This window comes from Dermacentor variabilis, chromosome 6 (assembly GCF_050947875.1).
Source record: "Dermacentor variabilis isolate Ectoservices chromosome 6, ASM5094787v1, whole genome shotgun sequence".
In the NCBI taxonomy this organism is placed as follows: Eukaryota; Metazoa; Arthropoda; class Arachnida; order Ixodida; family Ixodidae; genus Dermacentor; species Dermacentor variabilis.
This window is the reverse complement of record NC_134573.1, coordinates 80,302,924-80,325,677: the sequence shown is the minus strand read 5'-3', so window position 1 is coordinate 80,325,677 and position 22,754 is coordinate 80,302,924. Positions and strand designations below refer to the sequence as shown.

Below are 22,754 nucleotides of genomic sequence, written 5' to 3'. Positions count from 1 at the left end.
TCGTCCCCAGTATTGCACAACTGGAAAATAATCTGCAAACTGAAGGTTGCTGAGATATCCTCCGTTGATGCTCACTCCTAAGCCATCCCAGTCTAACAGCTTGAATACTTCTTCTAAGCATGCAGTGAATAGCATTGGAGAGATTATCTCTCCTTGTCTGACCCCTTTCTCGATAGGTAAAACGTTCTACTTTCGCTGTGGAGAACTAAGGTAGCTGTGGAACCTTAGTAAATATTTCCGAGGATATTGACGCATACCTCGCGTATTCGTTGATTAGGCAATGCCATTATGACTGCTCGTATCTCTACTGAATCAAATGCATTTTCATATATATATATATATATATATATAGGCAGGTCCATGCTAAGCTCGGAACGGTGCAGTGCATACACCAAAATACATTGCCTGAAATTCATGTTGACACATCTGTGCTGTCAGCGAACCCTGAACGTCTCTACAGAACACAGATTCAGAAACACTGACATAGCCGTCTCGCAACTGAAAACAGTTTGGACATGTCGTATCGACGAATGACACGCTGTTGTCATACGTACAAGATATCGTACACGCAGAACACCCGGCGCAGCGACACAATATCCTTAGATGGAGTTCTCTTTTGCGAGGGCAGCGCTTTCAGGTTCACATCTTCAACCTTACTGTAGTCCGGCGGTTCACAAGAGTCATTCGCGACTTCTAAGGACTCCGCCGGCACCTTAAAAAAAGAAATTTAGGTTATTGCAAATGCAGCTGTCACAACTCTTTGTACACTAAAGAAGACGAGTGCCGACGCTACAGTAAACGTATGAGTAACTCATAGCGTGCCTCCTCGGCAAGATTCGGTTTTCTGCGACAAAACGTGCACGACGATTCCGGGTATCAGATTGACATGCATGTTTGCCTGTGCTTTCTGCGTTAAAGAAAAACGTGAAATTCAAGAATAATTGATTTTGCTTAAATTTTTCAGCTAAACCGAGGGCTATAGTACCATCTTCTTGCTACAGATGTTGCGTGTAAGAAAGGATAGTCTCGTGAAGTTGGCGGAAATTGAGCGCAATGTAATTTATCCTCTCGAGCATCCGGCTCAGTTTCCTTACATGGAACAGTCCGTTGTTCTCGCATTATCTGCCCATTTCCATGCTTTTCAGCGACAATAAGATATCTATGCGAAAGAGCTATAAGACGTGAGGCACCAAGTGTTAATAAAATTGAGAAACAGGGCGCATTTGCACTTTCTCATTTGGAGTTCAATATCGTGAATCTCAAGAGGCTGAGCAGGCAACCAAATCTGGAAATACATGGTGTGGCCGGATTCTGGGGATTTTTACATGCCAAAACCGCGATTTGACTATGAGGCACGCCGTAGTGGAGGACTACGGATTAATTTTGACCACTAGGTGATCATTATTTTGCCCACAATGCACGCGACACGGGTGTTTTTGCATTCCCCCTCCCCTCCATCGAAATGAGGCCGCCGCGGCCGAGATTTGATCCCGTGACAGATGCTTAGCATCGCAACACCGTAGCCACTAATAAGTCACCGCAGCTGGTATGGTGTGGCTAATGACGAAGGAGAAAGTCTGCTGAGCAAGGTAAGCGTAGTCACCCAGAGACTAGAGGTTGTGCTATTGAGAAAACGAGATGTCGCCCTTAATAGTTACCTAGAAAGCCGGTGAAACAGCGAGAAATCAACGTAGGTTTTGTACGTTATGAATGAGGTGATGCTTAGCTTGCTAATAATACTAATAATATTTGGGGTTTTACGTGCCAAAACCACTTTCTGATTATGAGGCACGCCGTAGTGGAGGACTCCGGAAATTTTGACCACCTGGGGTTCTTTAACGTGCACCTAAATCTAAGCACACGGGTGTTTTCGCATTTCGCCCCCATCGAAATGCGGCCGCCGTGGCCGGGATTCGATCCCGCGACCTCGTGCTTAGCTTGCTAAGAAGGGAAACATAAAATGCAAACAGCATAATGTCTACGTGACTGAAAACATGACTCTCCGCCCAAGGAAGCTTCTCTTTTCCTCGGCAAAGAATTGTTTCTTTGGTTTGCGAATCCAGATGCGTACTCTGCTGCGTAAAAATGGCGGTCATCGCGCTCTTGTCAAATGTTCTAAAAACATTTCTGCCATAGCTAACTGATATGTCAGCCATCTTTAAGCTCAATAAAATCCTACTGCACCTCGGTCATAAAACAGGCACCATATTTACAGGTTTCGCCTACATAAAGAGAGGACTAAGTTGCATGCATCAAAATCTGCCATTGGCGAATAATAAAAACTGATTCTGAAACTGTTTTCAGGAATAAATCACCTGTGCAATATCGTTATGTTCACATAAACGGGTACACTGATGCTAGCGATATTTTTTTTTATCTACCCAAAGAAAACGTTTCATTTCAAAAGAAAGTCACGACATAGAGTGTATCCTTGTTGGTAAATGAGGTTATATTATGTGGTCTGTAAGTAAACTTCTCGGGTGTGACTAAAGACTTTTAAGTGTTAAATGCTTAAATCGAGGATGCGCTGTTTATTGCTTGTTACTGAGCCCCTGACTGTAGCATTAATGCTTGCTTTACATTCGTGGATAATGTGGTGCCTTTGGCAAGTTACGATCGAAAACGTGGGATTATCGATGATGATACGAGTATCGATATGTTTTATGAAAATGCGAAGACGCGTGAGTTTTTAAATACAGTTTCTGCGAACGGCTGTATAACTCCCGCGTAGTTACTCACTAAGATTACAGCTGCCAGTGAAATGTCACTCGCTCTATTTTTGACAAATTGAGATCCTCCCAATCTCAGAAGTTACGTTCTGACGCATTCTATAGTTAAACACATGCCAGTTTGCACGAATATTAAAAAGATGATATTGCGCCATATATAGAAGAAAGCTGTCACGTTTGATTAAAATATTACCGAAGATATTTTGCAGACATTTCGTGCCGAGTTAGATAAAAAGTGGGAAAATATGCTTCGGGAGAATAATGCTGCAGCAGCTTACAGTATATTCACCACAAAGATCGTGTATGTATATTCAAAACGCTGTTTACATAAAGATAAGTATAAAAACTGTGAGAAGCATCCGCTAATGAGGTGCCTACTTAGAAGATAAGAAGCCGTGACAAGCTCTATGGTAAATTTCCTGAATACAAGAACTGTAAAGATCTGAAGGCTTCTAGGAAATACAGAAGAAACTTAACCAACGAATTACAAAAAGCAAGAGATGCTTATCATTTTATGACATTACCTTCCTGCTCTGATACCGAATAGCTATATAATAGTTTGAAGTGAATTCTGTAATCGGGCTACAAAGTAACACTTAGCCGACCGAAAGAAGTGCTTCCAGAAAACGTGAGTTATCAGCAGGAGTTGATATAAGTGTCTAATGTATATTTCGAGCACAAAGATACTGATATTGCCACCGCTAAACTTCCGAATCTTACTTTTCCACAAAATCAGAACACACTTTGTTCCACCTATAGATGATTAAGTGCGGGCTGTGTCGAGTATTAAAAATTCTTCCTGTCGTGACTCAAGCGGGATAGAAATGACACCTGATAAATTTGTCTTGCACGAGACTGCTGAGCTCCTGGAACGCATACTAAACTTGTACATTTCAACCGGTGTTTTTAGAAAAGGTAACAACTGCAGCTGTAATGGTACTATGTAAAAGTAAACAAGCTAGATATGAATGATTACGGGGCAATATTTGTCTTCCAAGAATATTTTCCAATGGCTTAGAGGAAATATTTTTAAATCGTGTGAGCACCTTATGTAACAAACACAAATTGCCTAAGAAACACTCCGCATGGTTTTCGAAAACAAAAGTGCACGTAGTTGGACCTATCGAATCAAAAAGAATACATCTTGTGGGAACCGTTTCACGTGGAAACTATCCTTCCGTGAGTGATCTCTTCTTGTAAAGTGGCGGTGACGTTGTAAGGAAGTAGAACTACGCAAGATGATGCCCGAATGGCTAGTTGGGGTTCGAACCCGAGACTGTCCCACAATTCTTAATAGTATCGAAAATAAGCTCCTCAGTTATGGTATATTGGTGGGATTTATAAAAGCAATAAATTATATTGACCACAGCATTCACTTCCACAAACTTAACCGGTTCGAAGATAGTAGACGCCTCGAATTTACAAAGCCACACCTTCAAGATAGACGGCCACTTGTAAGGCAAACAATTTCAGGTTCTAAGAAAGACATACTTTCTAGAATATCACAAGGCAGCATGTGGGCCCCTTAGCTTTAATACTTATCATAATGTTGTCAGGAATACTTACTCGAATGCAAAATTTCTATTCTACGCAGAGGGCACCAGCATCTTTCTGACATTACATTCTTTCAGCGAGCTCATTACCACGTCAAATGAAGTGCTTCTCAATCTTAGTGCCTGGTCGAACCAAAACTGCTTATTTGCGAATTCAGCCTAAAGTAAAACTGTATTTTTCGCCTGAAAGGCAGAACCGTTCCATCACTAAATAGCATGACCCATAAAAATAACGCACTGGTTGAGCTTATAGACAGTATCAAAATCCTAGGCGCATATTTTTCTATGGCACTACGACGAGGTGATCACGTGAACCTTGTAATCTAAAAGCTGAGTCCCTAAACTAGTATGCTAAATGGTAACCTATACGCTTTGGCTCCTTCAGTAAGAGTGCTACTATATAACGCATTATTTGCCACCTCGTCTTACTTCTGTCAATCCAATTGGGTGCTACAACTGACCCCAATTTGCGCAAATTGTTTTTGCTGCAGAGGATGATACTATCTGCGATCATTAACATGTCGTAGTATGCAACCACCTTATTTGTCTTATTATTTATTGACACCTATTTGAAAATTCTCACATTAGAAGAGTGCGAGAAATTCATAGTACCCGAGTTCTACAAAAGGTTTACTACAATAACAAGAAAAACATCTACCTCTCTCTGAACTAGCATACTTAAATAAACGCATCCCCCCACCTGTTTACGCCTCACAAGAAACTTAAGAACACAGTAGTGTGTATCGTTTTGGAAGAATTGATAGCTCACAAATGTTAAAAAATAATTTAGCAAGCCTCTTAAATTCCTACGAATCGCCATTTCATATATGCAAGCTTATAGGCCTGCGTAATTTACGAATCATGTCTGCAAAACTTACATGCCTAATTAGAATTAGCATTTACCAATAGCTAATGCGCATCAGTTTAGCTTGCTGCTTTTGTAGATTCATGAGAACATTTTTTTCTGTCTCACAAACAAAGCGCTTTTGCTCCAATATATCTTTTGTCCAGTGCTGATCTCTGTAATATGTGAAACCACGTGAAACATTTAAACTTTGTAGTTATACTTCTCATTCCCATATTCTGGAGTATGTTATCTTGGTTTATCTTGTCTGTTACAAACATATCTATTTCCTATATTTTTCTAGTAACCACGTGGCAACTACGCACTGCCAAGACCTGTAACCATACGCAGGGTGCTTATCAAGATGAATATGCAGATTTTTTTCCTGCCTCGTACAACCTCTTGGAAATAAAAGGAAACTTTAAACTGCAAATGGCCGACAGACTTTCAAGAATGCAAGGCAGACTTGTCAGCATAGGCCTTCATTCGTTTTAAAATTTTCACTGTTGGCCGCCTCTTACATTTGAAGCAGTAGGGAAAGTACACAGGGTACGCTAACAGCTGTAGCGGTACAATAACATAATTTTAGTATTTACGCACAAAACTGCGCAAATCAGTTATCATGTAGAGGCGGCCAATCTGAATAGTATGGTAAAAATAAAGCCCCCGTGGTTTATAATGGCCTATTTTTTTCAATTTTATTATAATTAGGAATTGATCTGGGATGGAAGAACAAGCCCGGAATCGAAACAAAATTACAGTGCTAATTTGGAACTTGTGCTTGTCTGTACTAAGCATAGCATCAATTAAAGAGATTAACTTGGCCGAAGGCAGATACCCTTAGCTTGGAGCATTATGTTTGGACAAGACGATTTCTCATCGTCAGAGTGCTTTTTCTCTGCTGTACCTAAAGTTCAAGCGTAGTGTTATATAATGACCGCGGCGTTTTGATTACTAATGAAGTCAACACATTAGCATCTTCTCTAAATCGAGCCATTTTGCGCAGCAACGAGTATGCGCGCAAATACTGGTTTCTGAATTACTGATCGTAGTTGCCTAATGTGTATATGAATGGTTGTAACACCCTCCTCGGCATTGGAAAGTTGAATTATAAACTTAAATGCAGATTTGTTTATCAGAGCAAGGGAAACAAACAATTCGTCCGCACAGGCTCTCGAAAAGAAACACAGGGCCCCGTGAGCCCATACCGCATGATCGGCCCTCTTTCATTCCACTTTGTCCCTTGGACGACTTTTTTTTTTTTTCGGCTGCAAACACGCGAGTTCCAGCCTCTCTGGCGGTGAACGCTGACAGCCCCAAATCATGACGCGTCAGGAACGGTACGCAATACACTGACGTTCCAGATTTGACTTAGCGCTGCCTCGAAGCTTCTGTGCCTGCGAAAGCGAGGAAATTTCGAAAGCAAGCCGAGCGGCACCTGCTACTCCGCATCCTGGCATTTGTGACCGAAGGCACGCCGAAAAGACTGCTCCATAGCTCCATCGACGAAATGACCGCTGCTGTTTGATACCGGTTTCGATTTACCTTGATCTGCGAAAGTAATAATTTGCTGGCGTAGTGACTAGCGCATTAGAGTACTGTTTCGTGGCTCGTATGGACAAACTTGCGCACGTGCTTCCAAAAATTTTGAACAGATTAGACGTCTGTGATGACAGATACCCTGCTAGACTTGCTCGATGATTTACGAAGCACACGATCGATACAAGAAACTATATTAATCTACCGCAACCAAGCACGAAGCTCTGTCGAGATCATTAGTGAAATTATAAGAATCCATATGGTCACCGAGAATGTAAGCGTCTGTGTGTAGCGTACACCGATATAATTTGAAAACAACGTTTTAAGGCAACGCTGAAGCGCTGCTCCCGTACTTTCTACGAGACTTCTTCGATGTGGTGCAATTTCGGCACTAGCGCAAACTGTCACTACTTTCGACGTCAATCTGACACAGCAGCGATCGTTGCTTACATGGTGGTCATGGTATGGTATGGTATGGTATGATGAACTTTATTTAATGTCCCGAAGGTCAACCCTTAGTTTGACGCAGGCGGCTCCCACGTCGGGACAGTAAGGTTTAACCTTACCGCCGTATCGTGGGCCTTCTGGATGGCCTGTACTTGAACGAAAAGAACTCCACTGTGTAGGACTCGCCGCCACCAGTCTCTCTCCTTGTCACAGTCTGTGAAAGTCACAGGACACTGCCAAAGCATGTGATCCAGAGTAATGATGCCGTTACACTTCTCGCAATTGATTGGTACCTCTCTTTCAGGATATAGCTTGTTAATAAAGTTTGGACTTGAATAAGTTCTTGTCTTCAACAATCTCAGTCACCGCTTGAGCTCTATTGAACTTAGCGTGTGGCACTGGCCTTCTGTTCATGTAGTAATGCCTCGTGATTTCATTATATGTAAGTAATTGGTCCCTGTTCTCTTCCTGTATATTATTAAAGTCCTGGTCGCGTAGTGCACGGATAGTAAGTCCTCGTGAAGCTGCGTTAGCCATCTCGTTTAATTTCTTCCGAGATGGATCGACAGACCCCATGTGCGCAGGAAACCAGCGGATTTCGATCCCTTGGCTGTCCAACTCGCCGATCAGCTGGGCAGCCCTTTTGGTTACAAAGCCATTGGTAAAGTGTCTAATAGCCATCTTAAAGTCACTGTAAATCTTCGTCCACTTATTATTCCTTAAAGCCAATGCTACCGCTACTTGTCCCGCGCCTGTCGTGTCTTTAGACACGATTGCAATAGCATCCCGAGTGAGACCACCTGCATCTACTATTACTGCAGTAAAGGCTTTCTTTTCTCTGACCCATGCAGCATCTACAAAATCCGCATGTTCTCTGCCGTGTTCTATCTCTTGCAGGAGAGCTTTGGCCCTTGCCTTCCGTCTTTCCAGGTTGTGCACCGGGTGCATATTTCTGGGGAAAGGAGCCGTCTTGATTACCTCTCTTATGCTATCTTTTAGTTCTACTGTGCCTTCACCTGAAATTTTGGATTCGGTTGGGCACCATCCTACCTCTTCTAGCATTGCTCTACCTGGCCTTGTTCCAGAGAGCCTCTCTCTGTGGGCAATTTGCTGAGCTTCAATTATCTCGGCTATCGTGTTGTGGAGCCTCAGTTTCATTGATTTATTATCCGGCGTGTTAATCGGTAACCCCACTGTTGTTTTGACTAGCCTTTTAATTAAGCTGTTCAATTTGTTTAGCTCTGTCTGTGTCCAACTGAGCATCCCAGCTACATATGACATGGTGGTCATCTTTTAACGCCGTTATCTATCGAAGTTTCTATTGCACATTTGCTTTTGGCAAACATGAGGTTGATTCACCTTATTTCCTTTTTCCAATCCAGCTGCTGACATATTCTAATAATAATTATACATATAACTACCCTTGGCTCACACCCAGAAGGTGTCAGCAACCTAAAAATAGGATATACAGCTCTAATCCCTGTGATCGTTTACATAAAAACTTCCCCATTAAAATAGGTGACACAAGAAGTGGTGACAATGGGTGCATCTGCGGTTACTTGAAATCGATGAAAATCTCAGCAACGTTGTGCAAATGGTGAACGCTGAAATAGCAATAGAACCTCTCGTCTAAGTTGTACCATTCGTTCAACCGCGTCTGCTGCAACATATTAATCTGAAACGATTTTACCTCTACTGCAAACGGCGGAGGAGGCATGCCGTGGAGCCTGCCGGCAGCCTGGTACGACATGAAAGTCAGCGCGAACGGGACCATGAGCACAATGGCAGCCACCGAGCAGAGGACCCACGTACGAAACCACCCGATGCTGCTGTCCGCGTAATATTCTCCCTCGCCCTGATACTCTTCATCCTGGACGCGGTGGTGGGGGAGTGAAAAAAGGAACTGTATCTGCGTGTTTTTTGAAAATACTCTTTACAATTATGCTCCTTTCTTGGGCCGTTCGCTTGGTCTCTAGCGACACGTTATAGAGTTATCGTGGGCTCGAGTGCTCGAGAAACACCGGCAATGCATTTTCAACGGTGCCCAACATCCGGGCGTCAAGAACACGGCGAAGCAAAGGACACGTGACGGTGTTGATTGACGGGCGCATTTTTCTCAGAACATCAATTTCGCACAGGTAAAATCACATGTGTACAACTGATGAAAGAATAAGCGAAGCATTCGTCAACATCTCAGAAGCAAATTGCCCGAGCTAACACCCAGTGTTGCCAACCGCCGGTATACGAAACATTGAAGAAGTAGCTGCCTATCTGCAGCCTCGCTTGTCGCTCCGCGAAGTGTTTGTTACCAGACAGCGCAACTTGTCCGCGTAAGGCGAGCAATTATGTTTGTAAGACGAGTGTTTCTGGCGCGACGACATACGCACCGCGGCAACGACGACGGCTTCGCAAGAAGGACGCCAATATTAAGGACGACGATACAGTGTTACGAGTACATTTGGCTCTTGGTCGCTGACCGTTTTTCCCAGGATAATTACTCCTTTAATGCATCGCTCGGCGTATGACTCCTGCGTTGTTTCAAACTTGCGTTATGACTATCAAGCTAGAAAGGTTTGCTTGATAAGTCTACGCGCAACTCCTACTGTTGTACTATCGGCGTCAAATGAAACGCCAAAAGCGGAGCACGTGACCAAGGCATAACTAAAGGTGCAATAGCGTGCCGCTGATCACCACTGGCAGGAGTGCACATCTGGTTTGACCGCACCGCGCGTTGATGCTCGACCTGTACTGGGATATATTTTTTTGTTTCTGTCCTGGTGATCTGTTATTTGAAAGAAAGAAAGGAAAGATCAAAGAAAGGTGGAGCTAAAGTAATCACGGAAATTAACCAACTTGCCCAAATCGCCGCTCCACTAAAGGAATCGCAGTAGGACGACATCCTCGCCGCCTCTTGTTGGCAAACAGGACGAGCGAATATATCTCTATAACGATGACTGTCAGACGCGCAATGCTGTACCACGCGCACCGCTATTCCGTGTCTCATTTGACGCCGATAGCACACCCTCCTTCGCCGTACTGTGCAACGACACCTATAGTTGGCGTTGCACTGTGCCACAATGCTCGATATACTGCGATATTTCAGGTTCTGTCTTTTATTTATTTTCTCGCTTTCAAATAAAAGAAAGCACCCGCCGTGGTTGCTCAGTGGCTATGGTGTTCGGCTGCTGCGCACGAGGTCGCGGGATCGAATCCCGGCCACGGCGGCCGCATTTCATGGGGGCGAAATGCGAAAACACCCGTGTACTCAGATTTAGGTGCACGTTAAAGAACCCCAGGTGGTCGAAATTTCCGGAGTCCTCCACTACGGCGTGCCTCATGATCAGAAAGTGGTTTTAGCACGTAAAACCCCATAATTTAATTATATTTTTTAAATAAATGAAAGCCATAACAGAAACGAAAATATCGCCGTATTGGGTGAGAGCGTCATCGCGCAGTTCGGTCGAACAGACGGTGAACGGAAGGCGGGTACACCACAACTCCAGTTAAGCTTTGGCCACGCGCTGCACTTTTTGCGCTTCATTTGACGCAGACAGTACCTAATACAGCATACTCCAGAAAACAGGGCTCACTTTTGAATGTACCACGAGACACGTATACAAGCGGCGTAAGGGCTTGCTCCATATGCTCAAATTTCACGACCCGGGACTGCTCTCGGCGGTAGCGTCGTAATACGTTTGCTACTTGAATTTGGGGGGCAAAAGTGCACCCAGTGCAGTCAAATTGCGAGATCTGGTGGATGTGTTCATTCGTCCGCGTTCAGTACGCGCGCGGAAAACTGGGGGAGCAAAGCAAGCGCTGCCAAGGCAGAGCGACACGAAATATTGCCGCCCCAGTATGAAGCTGTGCCCGATGATACCAGCAAGGCAGTCCCAACTGTAATTTCCTTAGCAAAAGTTTGCGATTCCCAGTGAGCCTTACACTGCGGCTTTTAATAACCCTGCAGCATATTGCTCGTATCGCACAATCCAGTTTGCGGATAGGGCTCAATTACTGCGTCACAAAAGCGATATGAGGTCAACCGAATTAAGGTCCCGCCTCATCACACAAACATCTTTATTTCGTGGGCGCCGAATCAGCCGCAAACGAGAACGGCATCGTGATTCGCGACAACCACCTACAGGTCGCTTTGAAAAAACAGGGCGCAAAAAAAAGCACCTCTGCATAACGAAAGACAATGACGGCGCGTCCTTCTCTGCGTTGCGCCCAATTGCATTTATCTCTGCTGTGTGCGCCTCATAATTCCGCCTATACGCGAATTGAACTCATTCCAGCTTGCCCATCTTGCAGTCGTTATACCTGCTGGCCAACCTTGGAATGGGCGCCATAATGGGAACCCGCGTATTGCTGGAAAGGATTGCGCAGGGAATGGCGAACAAAGGTTCATCCCAAAAAACCTCAACAACGCCACGACATCGGCACACACGGACGACATTTCCGAAGCCGGCAATGGCCTCTCGGATTCTAGGATGCGGCCCCACCAAATTGCGATGGTTGAAATACCTTAACCAATTTTTGGTGATACGTCTAAACGCGTGTTGATTTAATGATGAAATACCAAGCGGCGGCGCTTGCTCTCACTTTCATTCTTCGTACCAAATAGGTCATTAGAACGGAATCACGTCACCTTCTCCGTTGCCAGCAATCCGCAAAATCTGAGTTCAAAACTGTGTCACTATTGTGTTAAACCTCTCTGCAACGTCGAGGTTGCATTGAGAGCATTTTAAAGAAATAAAATATATAACCCAACACTTCCCCGGCGTAAATTGGAACAGCCCTAAGTTTACTACTACGGTACATGGACTGCTTTTCGTCGTCGTCAAGTATTTGGCACCAATTCCGTGAAAAAGAAAAAAAGCCTGCCTGTATAGAGTTTTCATGCGAGCACTAGAGGCAATACAGAGTTTTATCCTTGAGTGACTTGTGATACGTTAAGCCCGTTGAGCATTCACGCCTTATACCGTTGACTACGGCGATAGGTTACTGTGATTGCCTAACAACGTGGTACGACCCCGGTCACCTCAAACAATGCTCCTAGATTTAAATTAGCACTTGCTACTTGTCCGTCGGGTGAGGAAGATATAAATGATAAATTTAGTTATCGCTCAATCATGTCCCAGTTGGAGGAGAAAGTTTTGGCGCGGTTTTATTATTAGTGACGCTACTTGTTTGTTGTGAAACACCTACGCCTACGAAGACGGTAACAAGCCGAGAAACTGCTTAGATTTTAATTAGCAGATACTGACATACAGCCTAAGCAATGATGACGCGTCTGCGTTACCGAACGCTCTGAAAGGTTGATTCTTCAATGCAATACTAAGTTGTTTCGATAAGTTCTGGAACACTATGCAGTGATACTTTGCTAAACCTTTAATCTCGTAGAACGCCTACCATTATTCCATGGAGAGGAGCGACGCGCACTGGGAGGTTAACGAATCACAGTCACGTATCACGCAAAGGTAAAATCTAAAAAACCATGAAGTACATGAAATCTTGTGCGAAAGTATCATCCAGCAGTCCAAAATCCATGAACGTCTGCCATATAGTTCCAGGACAACCACATGCTCTCATAGACGTTACGAAACTTACACGCTACTAGTGAGATATATTGTGTGTGTAATCGTAAAAAGCTCCCCTTATTAGCAATGATGACCTTGAAATAGTAGATGCTACATCATTCAAACAACTCAAATGACGCCTGTGGTTACTTGTAGTATTTGCACACTCCACGAATTAAGACCCTATTAGATTTCACAGAGGTAAGTAGCGTAAAGCTTAGCCACGATTCTCTTGGCAAGGAAAGATGGATTTCGAAGGGTCATCGCGGGTCCCTACGTAGACAGTGGGAGCCCTATACCGTAAAACTATTCCAATTTGGTTTTATTCCAATCTCCTGATGTCAAAATTTATATAAACGCCGACGGAAGCATCAGGCGGTCTTGAACGTGGCTAAAGTGCGCGCCCTTGCGGGCCTCATCTTCAAAGCGATCTGCGATGTTTGCATAGTGCGCGTAATGCCGGTAGCTTCGTATGCGCTGTGCTTTCGACGGTTCGTATGCGTTGAAGCGACATCTGCACGGAGGTCAACTGGCTCGCCGCTACTGCCGCGATTTCTAACTCCAGCGTTTTCACAGACAGTTTCTGCTGTCATCGAGCGATGTGCGTTCATGTTTATCTGTGCGCGCGTGACACCGTGCTGGTTAACTTACCTAAACACGTTGACAGGCTAGGTGGTTTGAATGCATGATAGAATGTGTAAGCGCGACTGAATGAGGACGTATACAAAGCAGCAGACACACAAAGACAGCGCTGTAAGTCCTCCTTGATTTCACGCTTACGCATTTACCATTGTTAATTTAGTTAGTAAGAGAATGTTTACAAGTTTACGGAGTCCTCTCGTAAACAAGAATGTTCACAAGTTTACACGGCCGATAAATGCACTATCCTTACTTCGTACAGCTATCTACTAATTTTCTATCGCAATCGGTGCTTCGCCTTTACGGTGGAACTGCGATTTTTTTTCCCGATATATCATAAACGCACGATGCTGTACCTTGAATTTAAATTTATCCACTTTGTTCGTGACTGCTGCCGTGTCTGGTAAAGTATATACATATATAGTTTGCATGCCTTCCCCCATCTGTGCCAGCTGCGAGCAAACCGTAGCAAGTTCCTTATTCACTCGTTTCACTACAGCGTCGGTTGTACCCATTCTCTGCATCCTCTCTGGATTGCTGCGCATTAGTAGAAACAAGCGCTGCAGCTTCTTCAGTGCTTCAACGTTTATCGATCCACCACATAAAAGGACCATCCACCAATACAAAGTCAGGTTGACTTTGTATTGGTGGATGGTCCTTTTAGCAAAATTCGTTTCTAGTTTTCTTATATTTCTTGTTCTCCTTTGACTACCTTGTTGTATATGTTCCTCTGACAAGGGAACAAATCTGATTGCAAATAGCCCTCCAATGAATGCGCTTCCTGTTACGTCTGAACGGCAAGGAGCATTCCTTTGGTGTTTGTCCCAGGGCAACACCCCATTCATCAGCACCTATCCAGAAGTTGGCGCCCACCGTTGACGGGTCAAAGAAAAACCGCTCTACCTGAAACTGACCCTGACAATCTGAACTAACGAACGAAAGGGGCCAGCGTCGAAGGCTACCGTGAGAACAGCGTCGAACTCGTTTTCCCAGATTACTACGCATTTGCGCCATATGCCGCAGACGAAGGTGCAACATAGGAGACGAATCCTGCGGAACGATGGGGCGGCATGGGCGGGATCTTTCAACCGATTCGACGATTGTGATTGGGCGAGGTACAGTCATCAGACTCCCTAGTCTGGTCTTCTAGGGAAGATGACGGTTTCAAAAGCGGATACTTTGGTGCAGTGAGGGTATGAGCTGACGTGTCCTGATGTCAACTCCGTCGTTTACTATGCTTCTGCATGGAGTGGGCTTCCGTATCTAGAGCCAGTGTGAATAATGCACTCTTTTTCCTTCGTTCCTGCAACCGGACGCACTCGTCGATGGGCTTGGTGGATTCCTGTGGCAAACGTCACCTCGAGCCACCACATTCTCTTTTTTTTTTTCAAGGCGGCTGCATATGGGCGCATGTCGCCTTGAAAAAGACAAGTCCACTTGTCGAAACGTTGGCTCCTGCTCTCACTTTGTTCTCGTGTTGTTCATCGTCTTGAATTTCCATCCCCCGCATTCCCTATGTTTTCCCTACATTCTCTTCTGTGTGTCCAGCCAAATGTGCAATCCAACATTCAGTATGTTACACCAACACGCACAGTCTTCAACCTTAGATAGCCCATACACTAAGGAAAATAACACTCCCGAGGATGGACAAAATTTTTAAACGCAGTTCTTGCGCCCTTACTTCCACTAAAAGTTCATAAAACTCGTGTGCTCAATAACAACATTCTTGGCGCACCCTTTCAGTAACAGGAGTATACTTGAAGGGTGTTTTGTGGCAAACATACACCTCGAATAAGCCATCGTTTGAGCAAGTCATACGGCCACAGTAGGCTATGGGTGTCATCTGGTGTCTTCATGCGTACGGCGTCTTCAGTAAAGGAGCGTCGAAAGAGACCTAGCTGTTTTCCTCTCCAACTTTTTGCTTTTTGACACTGACTCCATTCAGAATAATAAGCTCGCTGCTGTTTCATAGATGAGCTACCAAGTGTGAGCGAATAAAAGCGTGTCGGTCAATCATGGTCATATAAGTGCATGTTCTTTCTGGTGTAGCATAGGCGCTGGCGCAACATCATGTGTACTAAGTCTTGCACGGCCTCATGCACTATCACTTGGAATAAACACTCGAAGGTACATGGCAGAGGAGGGGGCACTTATTTGGTCCTCTCTCCTTCCTGCCTTTCAGACCTTAGTGCTTGCTTTGCTTGAGTCGTTTCACCCTCGTCTTCGCTTAGATAGGTGAAGGGCGTCGTGTCAGCCTAACATCAGTACTAAATGCGGCAGTGCACTCGTTATGTGTTTTATTATTCTTCGTACGGGGCAGTGTCAGCAAAATGACCGAGAGTTAAAAGTTCTGAATGACAATCATTAGGTCCACTGTTCGAATCGCTCTGGAGGGCCGTGCTAGTCTTTTTTTTGTTCGCTTTATGCTGACAAGCCTCTGGGAAAGCACTTTGGGATCACATTGGTGGACATCTGAAATGCTCGGGTAGTGCGAGAATACATAGTTGTAAGGAAACGTAGTGTGGAATTTCGCCAAAACAACCCAATAAGAGTATAACAAAACTCACCCATTACTATAGGTGTATTAGTTTGTTCAAACACCCTCTTCTATGAGTGCAAGTGGGTGACTGATAGACACAAAAGTACCCTCAAGGGTTCAATTTTCTTTAATGTGTAATATGCATTAAAGTAATAAATCTGAAGACTTCCTTCGGAGATCTCCAATGTCCATTCTTATTGAACCCAAATCTATCTGCACCGAATTCATTAATGTCAGCCCTACATGATCTACTTCGTCCATTCACTAAATTTTGTCTGTTCAACTGGGCAACGTGTCAAAAAGCGAAGCGTCACATTATACTATGCGAAATTGATGCCCTCTAATTCTACACACCCATGCGAAATTGGCAGTAACCTATGGGATTTTAACTATCAAACGTTCCAACGCCCCTTTCAAGGAGCTGTGATCAGGGTGTAGCGGGCATTCAACGTGAGCCCTTTATTACTCACATCGTCATCGGAAAAAGGGCCCAAGCTTTCCACGACTTGTGGTGCAACTTGGCCGGCCTCCGAAGTAGGCACGTATTCCTCTGACGGTGGACTCTCGGGGGATTTGGCCTGCGGGGTTTCCTCGCTTTCTTCTTCTTCACTTTCGCCGTGCATGGAGCGCTCGATGTCGTCGCCCCGTGCTGGACCCTCGGCTGGCTTCGGCTTCTGTGCATCTTTGTCGGCCGTGGTGTCATCAGTGGGCTTCGGCAGTACTAAAACGTGACCGCAGCCGCAGCAGATGAGACCCGCCTTCTGCTTCGTGGCGCTTGCGGAAGGCTTCACGGCGGTGTCTGCCTTGGGCGCTGGCTTCTCGTGGCCGGCCTACGTCAGAGGAAGAGCAACATGGGACAGATACACGAAATAAAAAAAAATCCCAGTTCTGCCTGGAAGGCGAAGCGTTGATAGCAATAGCAAAATATCAGGCAACTCAGCGAAGCGAGGCTTCAAATTTGATCCAAAGAGCGTTCTTCGAGGCACGAAAGAAAAGAGGCAATGTGACATTTTCGATGCAGCGGAGATGACTACTCAGGGCCTGGACGCCCTTGCCCGTATACGAGTAACTGAAAATGGATTGTTTTTGCTGAGTCGCTGAAATTCTTTTCAGAGCGTGCAGCAAGGGTTGTTCGCAAAAACTGTGACCTTTCTGGAGTGTTCGCTCCTTTTCTCGTGTTTATTCTACCTTGTTCGTTATTCTTTCTTACGTCGTTTTGAGCTAGTATTTTATTAGCATCCACGATCGAAATTTGTGGTCTGATTTACCGTGCCTGTGCAACGTTACACCAGGAGGCGCAGGACTTCCTTGTAGTTTCAATTCTAAGTCAGCGCTCCTCTTGTCCATGTCTTCTTTCCATCGCATGTGTTCGCGCTTGTTTAACCTGTGCAACGTTTATACTTTTATCGGACAAATGAATTGCAGTAAACATTCGCTTACCATTCAAATTGACAAGGATGATGGCACACACGCACACGCAAAGCAATCAGGTCTCACTCAAAGACCACGAGCGCTCGCTGTCACTACGGCCCCATGATGCAGCGACAGGCCCCGGGCATAGCACAGTTGCTGCCTCTCACTTCACCGCGTCTCCAAAACGTGAGAATTCCCTACCTCAAACACAACGCAACGGGAAGACAACTTGCATAGTCACCTGCCATCTATGGGCTCACCCTTAGCTTTTGAAACTGGCGCAGATTACCTCCGAGATACAGCGGGTGGACCGCATGGAACGACATGCGCAGTCATGGCCGGGCTAGAGAAGGGGAGACGCGCTCTCCTCCGATAGCACGTGCTTGACTACGTGACCTGAAACATTGGCTATGCAGGAATATGACACGAATACAACCGTACCTCAAGCTACCTCGGTGACAGCACATGCTTCGCGGGCCAAGATTTTTCTAAATTAGGACTGTATACGAAACATCAAGACGAGAGGGTGCAATATGGTAGTGGTTAGGCAAGCGCAATGTATAAAGAAACATGACAGTTCTCCCATTGGCAGTTCTCCCGACTCCGGTCAACAGAAGGCAACACCCGTATGACCCAAACTAGTTTGGACAATGCTGACTTGAATGGTATTCGAAGCATGTCATATGGCTTAAACGATGAGATTTGCTTCAAAGTTGCAAGACTGTTTCGGAATTTGCATCACCATGTACCTGCCAGCAACTGCTGGCTACTAGTATCACACATTGTGTAATACTAACAGAATTATAGATAAGCCTTGGAGGTTGAACAAGCATACCAATATATTAAAATAGCGAGTCACCATAATTATGAGATGATCTGGCTGCGCTGCATAAAGCAATTTGTGGTAACCTTCTGCTGTGTTTTCTTCCAAGAGGTGTGTAAACAAGATTAAACACTATCAGGGGTGCTGCTGTCGTGGACAATGTACCTTATCAATCCAAGAAACTTATAAATATGTGCCGCGAATGCCTTCCCTGTAAAAGACTAAATAGCTTGGCTGTCATAAAAACAACGCCATTTACAGTCGACATGGAAACTGTATGTGCACGTCATCAGCCATCACCAGAGGAAGGCATGGCCGTGAATCAACATGCCTCGGTGTGTGTGTGTGTGTGTGTGTGTGTGTGCGTGTGTGTGCGTGTCTGTGTGTGCGTGTGTGCGCGTGTGTGTGCGCGTGTGTGCGTGTGCTCGTGTGCGCGCGTGTGTGTGCGCGTGTGTGCGTGCGCGCGCGCGCGCTTGCCTGATTGGCGCAAAAGGCTCCCGACTTCGGCTCACATAGCTGCATAGAAAATGATTACTTTCCCGGGCATCTTCGATAATCTAAATGACAAGTCTTGTTTATGTATGTTGAAAATAAGGCAGGTTGCGGTTGATGTGTCGAAAAAATTAACCCGCTATTGTTGTGGAACTACTACTATCACTGACATCAAATATGGGGAAAAAATGGCAGTGGCTTAGCTCGGCTATGAAAGGATATACGTCGCATGCGCTGAGGCACGTCGCTCAGCCTCCTGGCAACGCCGCTTTGCTAGACGTTCCTCCCGTTCCTCTCCGCAGCACGTTTAGCCTTCTGTTCGTTCTTCCTACGCTCAACCGCTAATTGTCAGGCAACTACTTCGGGATCCGATGAGTTAAGCTTCTCCGCTCTTCTCCGCGAATTGTGTAGTACTTTCTGGGAGCCACGCGGCACCAGCGATACGCTGGAACGTTCCGCAAGTCATGCATAAAAACCGACGCGCTTGATTCTCTAATCAGATTTTCTACGACAGCCGACTTTATTTCTACATGTATCTATCATATTCTGTGCCTCAATATACCACGAAAAGAAAACACTTATATAGCTGCGCTCAAATTTTGCAATAGGGAGTATCGTAATCGTCGGTGATTTTTTTTTAACTTATGCATAGCTACGTCGGCTCTGCTATGCCTCATTTACTATTATGTGTCTGGCGGGAGACGTAGAGAAGCATAAAAAAATAGCTCTCGACCGTAATGAAAGCTTTGCCGTTATTGCTTTTAAATGCCCATTCGCAGGCGTGCTTTAGGACACAGAAGCATAATTAGGCAATAACTAGAAGAATAGAAGCTGTCGAGTTAGATATCTTGTAAAGCGCCAAGTAGCTGTCTTATTGGAAGTTTTACCCAATAACTAATACTTCTGTATTTTTTATAACATATACTATTGAGGTTTCATGCAATTAACGTAAATGAAATATTGACTTTCTTCATGCAATAACAAGAACACACATTTCGTCAACGCTTGCTTCAATGAATAGGCTTTTATTTCAAACCATGGCTTATGTAAGCTGCAGCATCCTGCTTATAATATATAGGTCATCGACAAACCCAAATTCCTAAAGCCCAGAGTCACTGCAATATAGTGATGTATTGTAAATATTGCATATCTAAATCATAGTGGATTTTCCAGTTTGCTCTGTAATGACAGCACACTTAGCTCTAGTACGTCTTACTAGGACACGAGTGGCGTACCTTGCCTTCCTTCTCTTGGCCTCGAGAAGTCGACGCCTTGCACACGTTGGAAGGGGAGGGCTTTTTGCTTGGTGCGCTGCTGCGGTTGGCTGGACCAATGGATCCACTCCGTTGACGAGAGCGTGGTTCGAAGTCATCACGCCGTCCGGACTCCTTAGAAGCACTCGTCCTTGGAGGACTGCCTCGTTCCGACCTTCGGGCACCACTCCACCGGGTAGTGCTCGATTCGAAATCACTGCTTTTTCTCGACGTTTTGGGAGAAGCCCTTCGTGAAGAACTATAAACAGGTGGAATGCGAGGGCTATGGTCTTCACTCTGCCTGCTAGTGCGCGAGAAGTATTTGTTGCGGAACCAGGACGTCCAAGAAGCCCCCTTTTGAGGACTGCTATGGACAGGTGGACTGCCGTACCTCCTTGAGCCACTCCGATGGTGAGAGCGCGATTCATCGCGCACCCTGGATTCGTCAGATGCACTCCTTCGAGGACTGTAGAGGTCACGTGTACTGTCCGGCGTCCAAGAAGCCCCCTTTAGAGGACTGCTATGGATAGGTGCGCTGCCGTACCTCCTTGAGCCACTCCGACGGCGAAAGCGCGATTCGTATTCATCGCGCACCCTGGATTCGTCAGATGCACTCCTTCGAGAACTGTAGAGGTCACGTGGACTGTCCGGCCTCCTGCCGCGACTCCGCCGTTCAGAGCGTGATTTGTAATCGTCGCGCTCTCTGAGCGTCCTAGAAGTCCTCCTTGGAGGGCTACTGCGGCCGAGTGCGCTGTCGTACCTCCGTGTGCTACTCCGTTGGCTAATACGCGATTCATGGTCATCACGCTCTGTGGACGACCTATAGGAAGTCATCCTTGGAGGGCTACTGCGGTCAGGTGGACTGTCGTGCCTGTGTGCGCCACTCCGCCGCTCACTGCGCAACTCATAGCCATCGCGTACCCTGGGCGCCCCAGATGCTCCCTTTCTTGGAGGACTGCTGTGGTGAGGTGGGCTGTCCAAGCTCCGGGCTCGACCCCGCTGAGATGTGCGTGATTCGTAGTCGTCGCGCGCCCTGGACGTCTTAGAAGACATCCCTGAAGGGCGAACGGGATAACGCGGGCTCCCGTGAATTAAGTCCAGGTCACTTCGGGAATACATCGATTCGAAATCGTCACTCATCTGGGATACCTTGGAAGGCATCTTATGTGGAAGGCTGCTTCGGTCACGTGGAGTGCGCGGGCGCAATGCACCGCTCCGCCGGTCAGACTGCGACTCGTCGCTGCGGATCTTGGAGTTCCTAGGTGAAATCCTCCTTGGAGGACTGACGCGGTCAGGCAGGCTGCCCCGGCTCACAGCGCCGTCCGATCTTGCAGACCTCTTGGACATCTTAGCGAAGGCGGAAGACGGAGTCCGGCTGTCGACGGACGTTATGCTTACGCCGGGCGAAACCGATGTTCTCCGTGTCGGCGATGTGTGTTGTTTGGCGCGAGTTATAGTTGGACAATCTTTAGCGGCACGAGCACCTGCAAAAGTAACAGCAGCCTAATCAAAAACGCAACTCTCTGTTGTCAGTCATTTGTAATATTCTGTACCAAAAGTATAGTAGACAGAAACGCAGTGGTGTAAATCATCAGTAACTGCATGCTTGAACTAAAGATACGTTCCTTCTTCATCTATTTTTGTTCTTCTTCTATCCCCCCTTTATATACTCTTATAGCGCTACTGTTCTCGTGTTATTAGTAAATGTTATTATTGAATATATGGTACGTGTGCCGCGAGGTAATGTAAGTGATGCAGCGTTTACTATGGTTAATATATTTAGACATTTTCATTCATCTAATCAGCACACTTCTCAAGTGGCGACAATAAATAACCACAAGAATCAGAGGGGGATCTCACGCACCAGTAACGGTTGTTGTCCAGTGTGGTTTATTCATACAGGTTCTATCAACGGCGCAAGCAGTGACAAAGCACCCTCTCCATCGTATAACCAACCTAAACCGAATAAATAGGTTCCGCATGAGTTGTCTCTGTCAATAGAAGTGAAAAACAGTTCATCAATTTCTGCAGAAAGCGATTTGTAACTTACTCCGCTTCGACCCTCACTTCTGGGACTCGCAGAAATAGAAATCATTAAACATTGTAAATCCTAAAATGTTCCTTTCGGGCCCTTAATTTATTAAAAAAAACGTTCTTTCCACTGGGCAGACCTTTATTGAATTTGGTGACTTCCAAAGGCTCACATTTTGAAATCGGAAATTTCCTTCAGATCTAGAACTACACATGAGACATGGGGCCAAGCGCATAGTTCTCTTCATGCATAATGTTTCTGTGAATAGCGTCTCATAAGAGTTACGCTAATAACGTATCTCACCTGCCAAAACAACCCCTGTTTCCAGCTAGTACACTTGGCGGGCGACAGCATTAATTTGGCAGCATGTAAAGGTCCCCACGAGAACCTTTAACAAGTATTCATGAAATAATCTGTTACGCAACTTCAGTAATCGTTATAGATGTTTTTAATCGATGCAACCCAAGAAATTTGCGACTAAAATGTAGCGCGCATGAGATTAATTACAATTTTCTCCCTTTTCTTTAATTATTTCGTGATCAACCTCCACACTATAATAAAATGGTGGAAGACACTGCAATATTTGTAATGTATCACTGGACTTGATGCACATAGAAATTTCAGGCATCCAGCTTGCTGTCACAAGCTGTTATAAATACATTATCCTGTATGTAAAAAAAAATAAACACGACCAGATCTTAGTGGTATTCCATATGCGATACATGTAATATACATGCTGGTTTATATGCTTCGGTGCATGATTTTTTTTTTTTTTAGCTTTCGCGAAGCTTATTCCCAGAAATAGCAACTTTCATAGCGTGAAGAATAAACAGAAATCTGTTGAATGAGAATAAATAAAATTCAGAATATCTTGC

At 45.2% G+C, this 22,754-nt stretch overlaps 1 protein-coding gene across 1 annotated transcript in view; it reads right to left on the bottom strand.

Annotated features, from left to right (window-relative positions):
* Positions 1–544: 544 nt before the first annotated feature.
* Positions 545–22,754, bottom strand: part of LOC142586184 (uncharacterized) — a 37,568-nt gene continuing 15,358 nt past the window's right edge. The window contains exons 2-5 of the mRNA XM_075697437.1: positions 19,830–21,331; positions 16,337–16,696; positions 8,803–8,982; positions 545–712 (exon numbers count right to left, since the gene is read on the bottom strand). Of these exons, the coding sequence (XP_075553552.1) occupies positions 545–712; positions 8,803–8,982; positions 16,337–16,696; positions 19,830–21,194 (2,073 nt within the window). The 5' untranslated portion in view covers positions 21,195–21,331. The remainder of the gene's footprint in view (positions 713–8,802; positions 8,983–16,336; positions 16,697–19,829; positions 21,332–22,754) is intronic.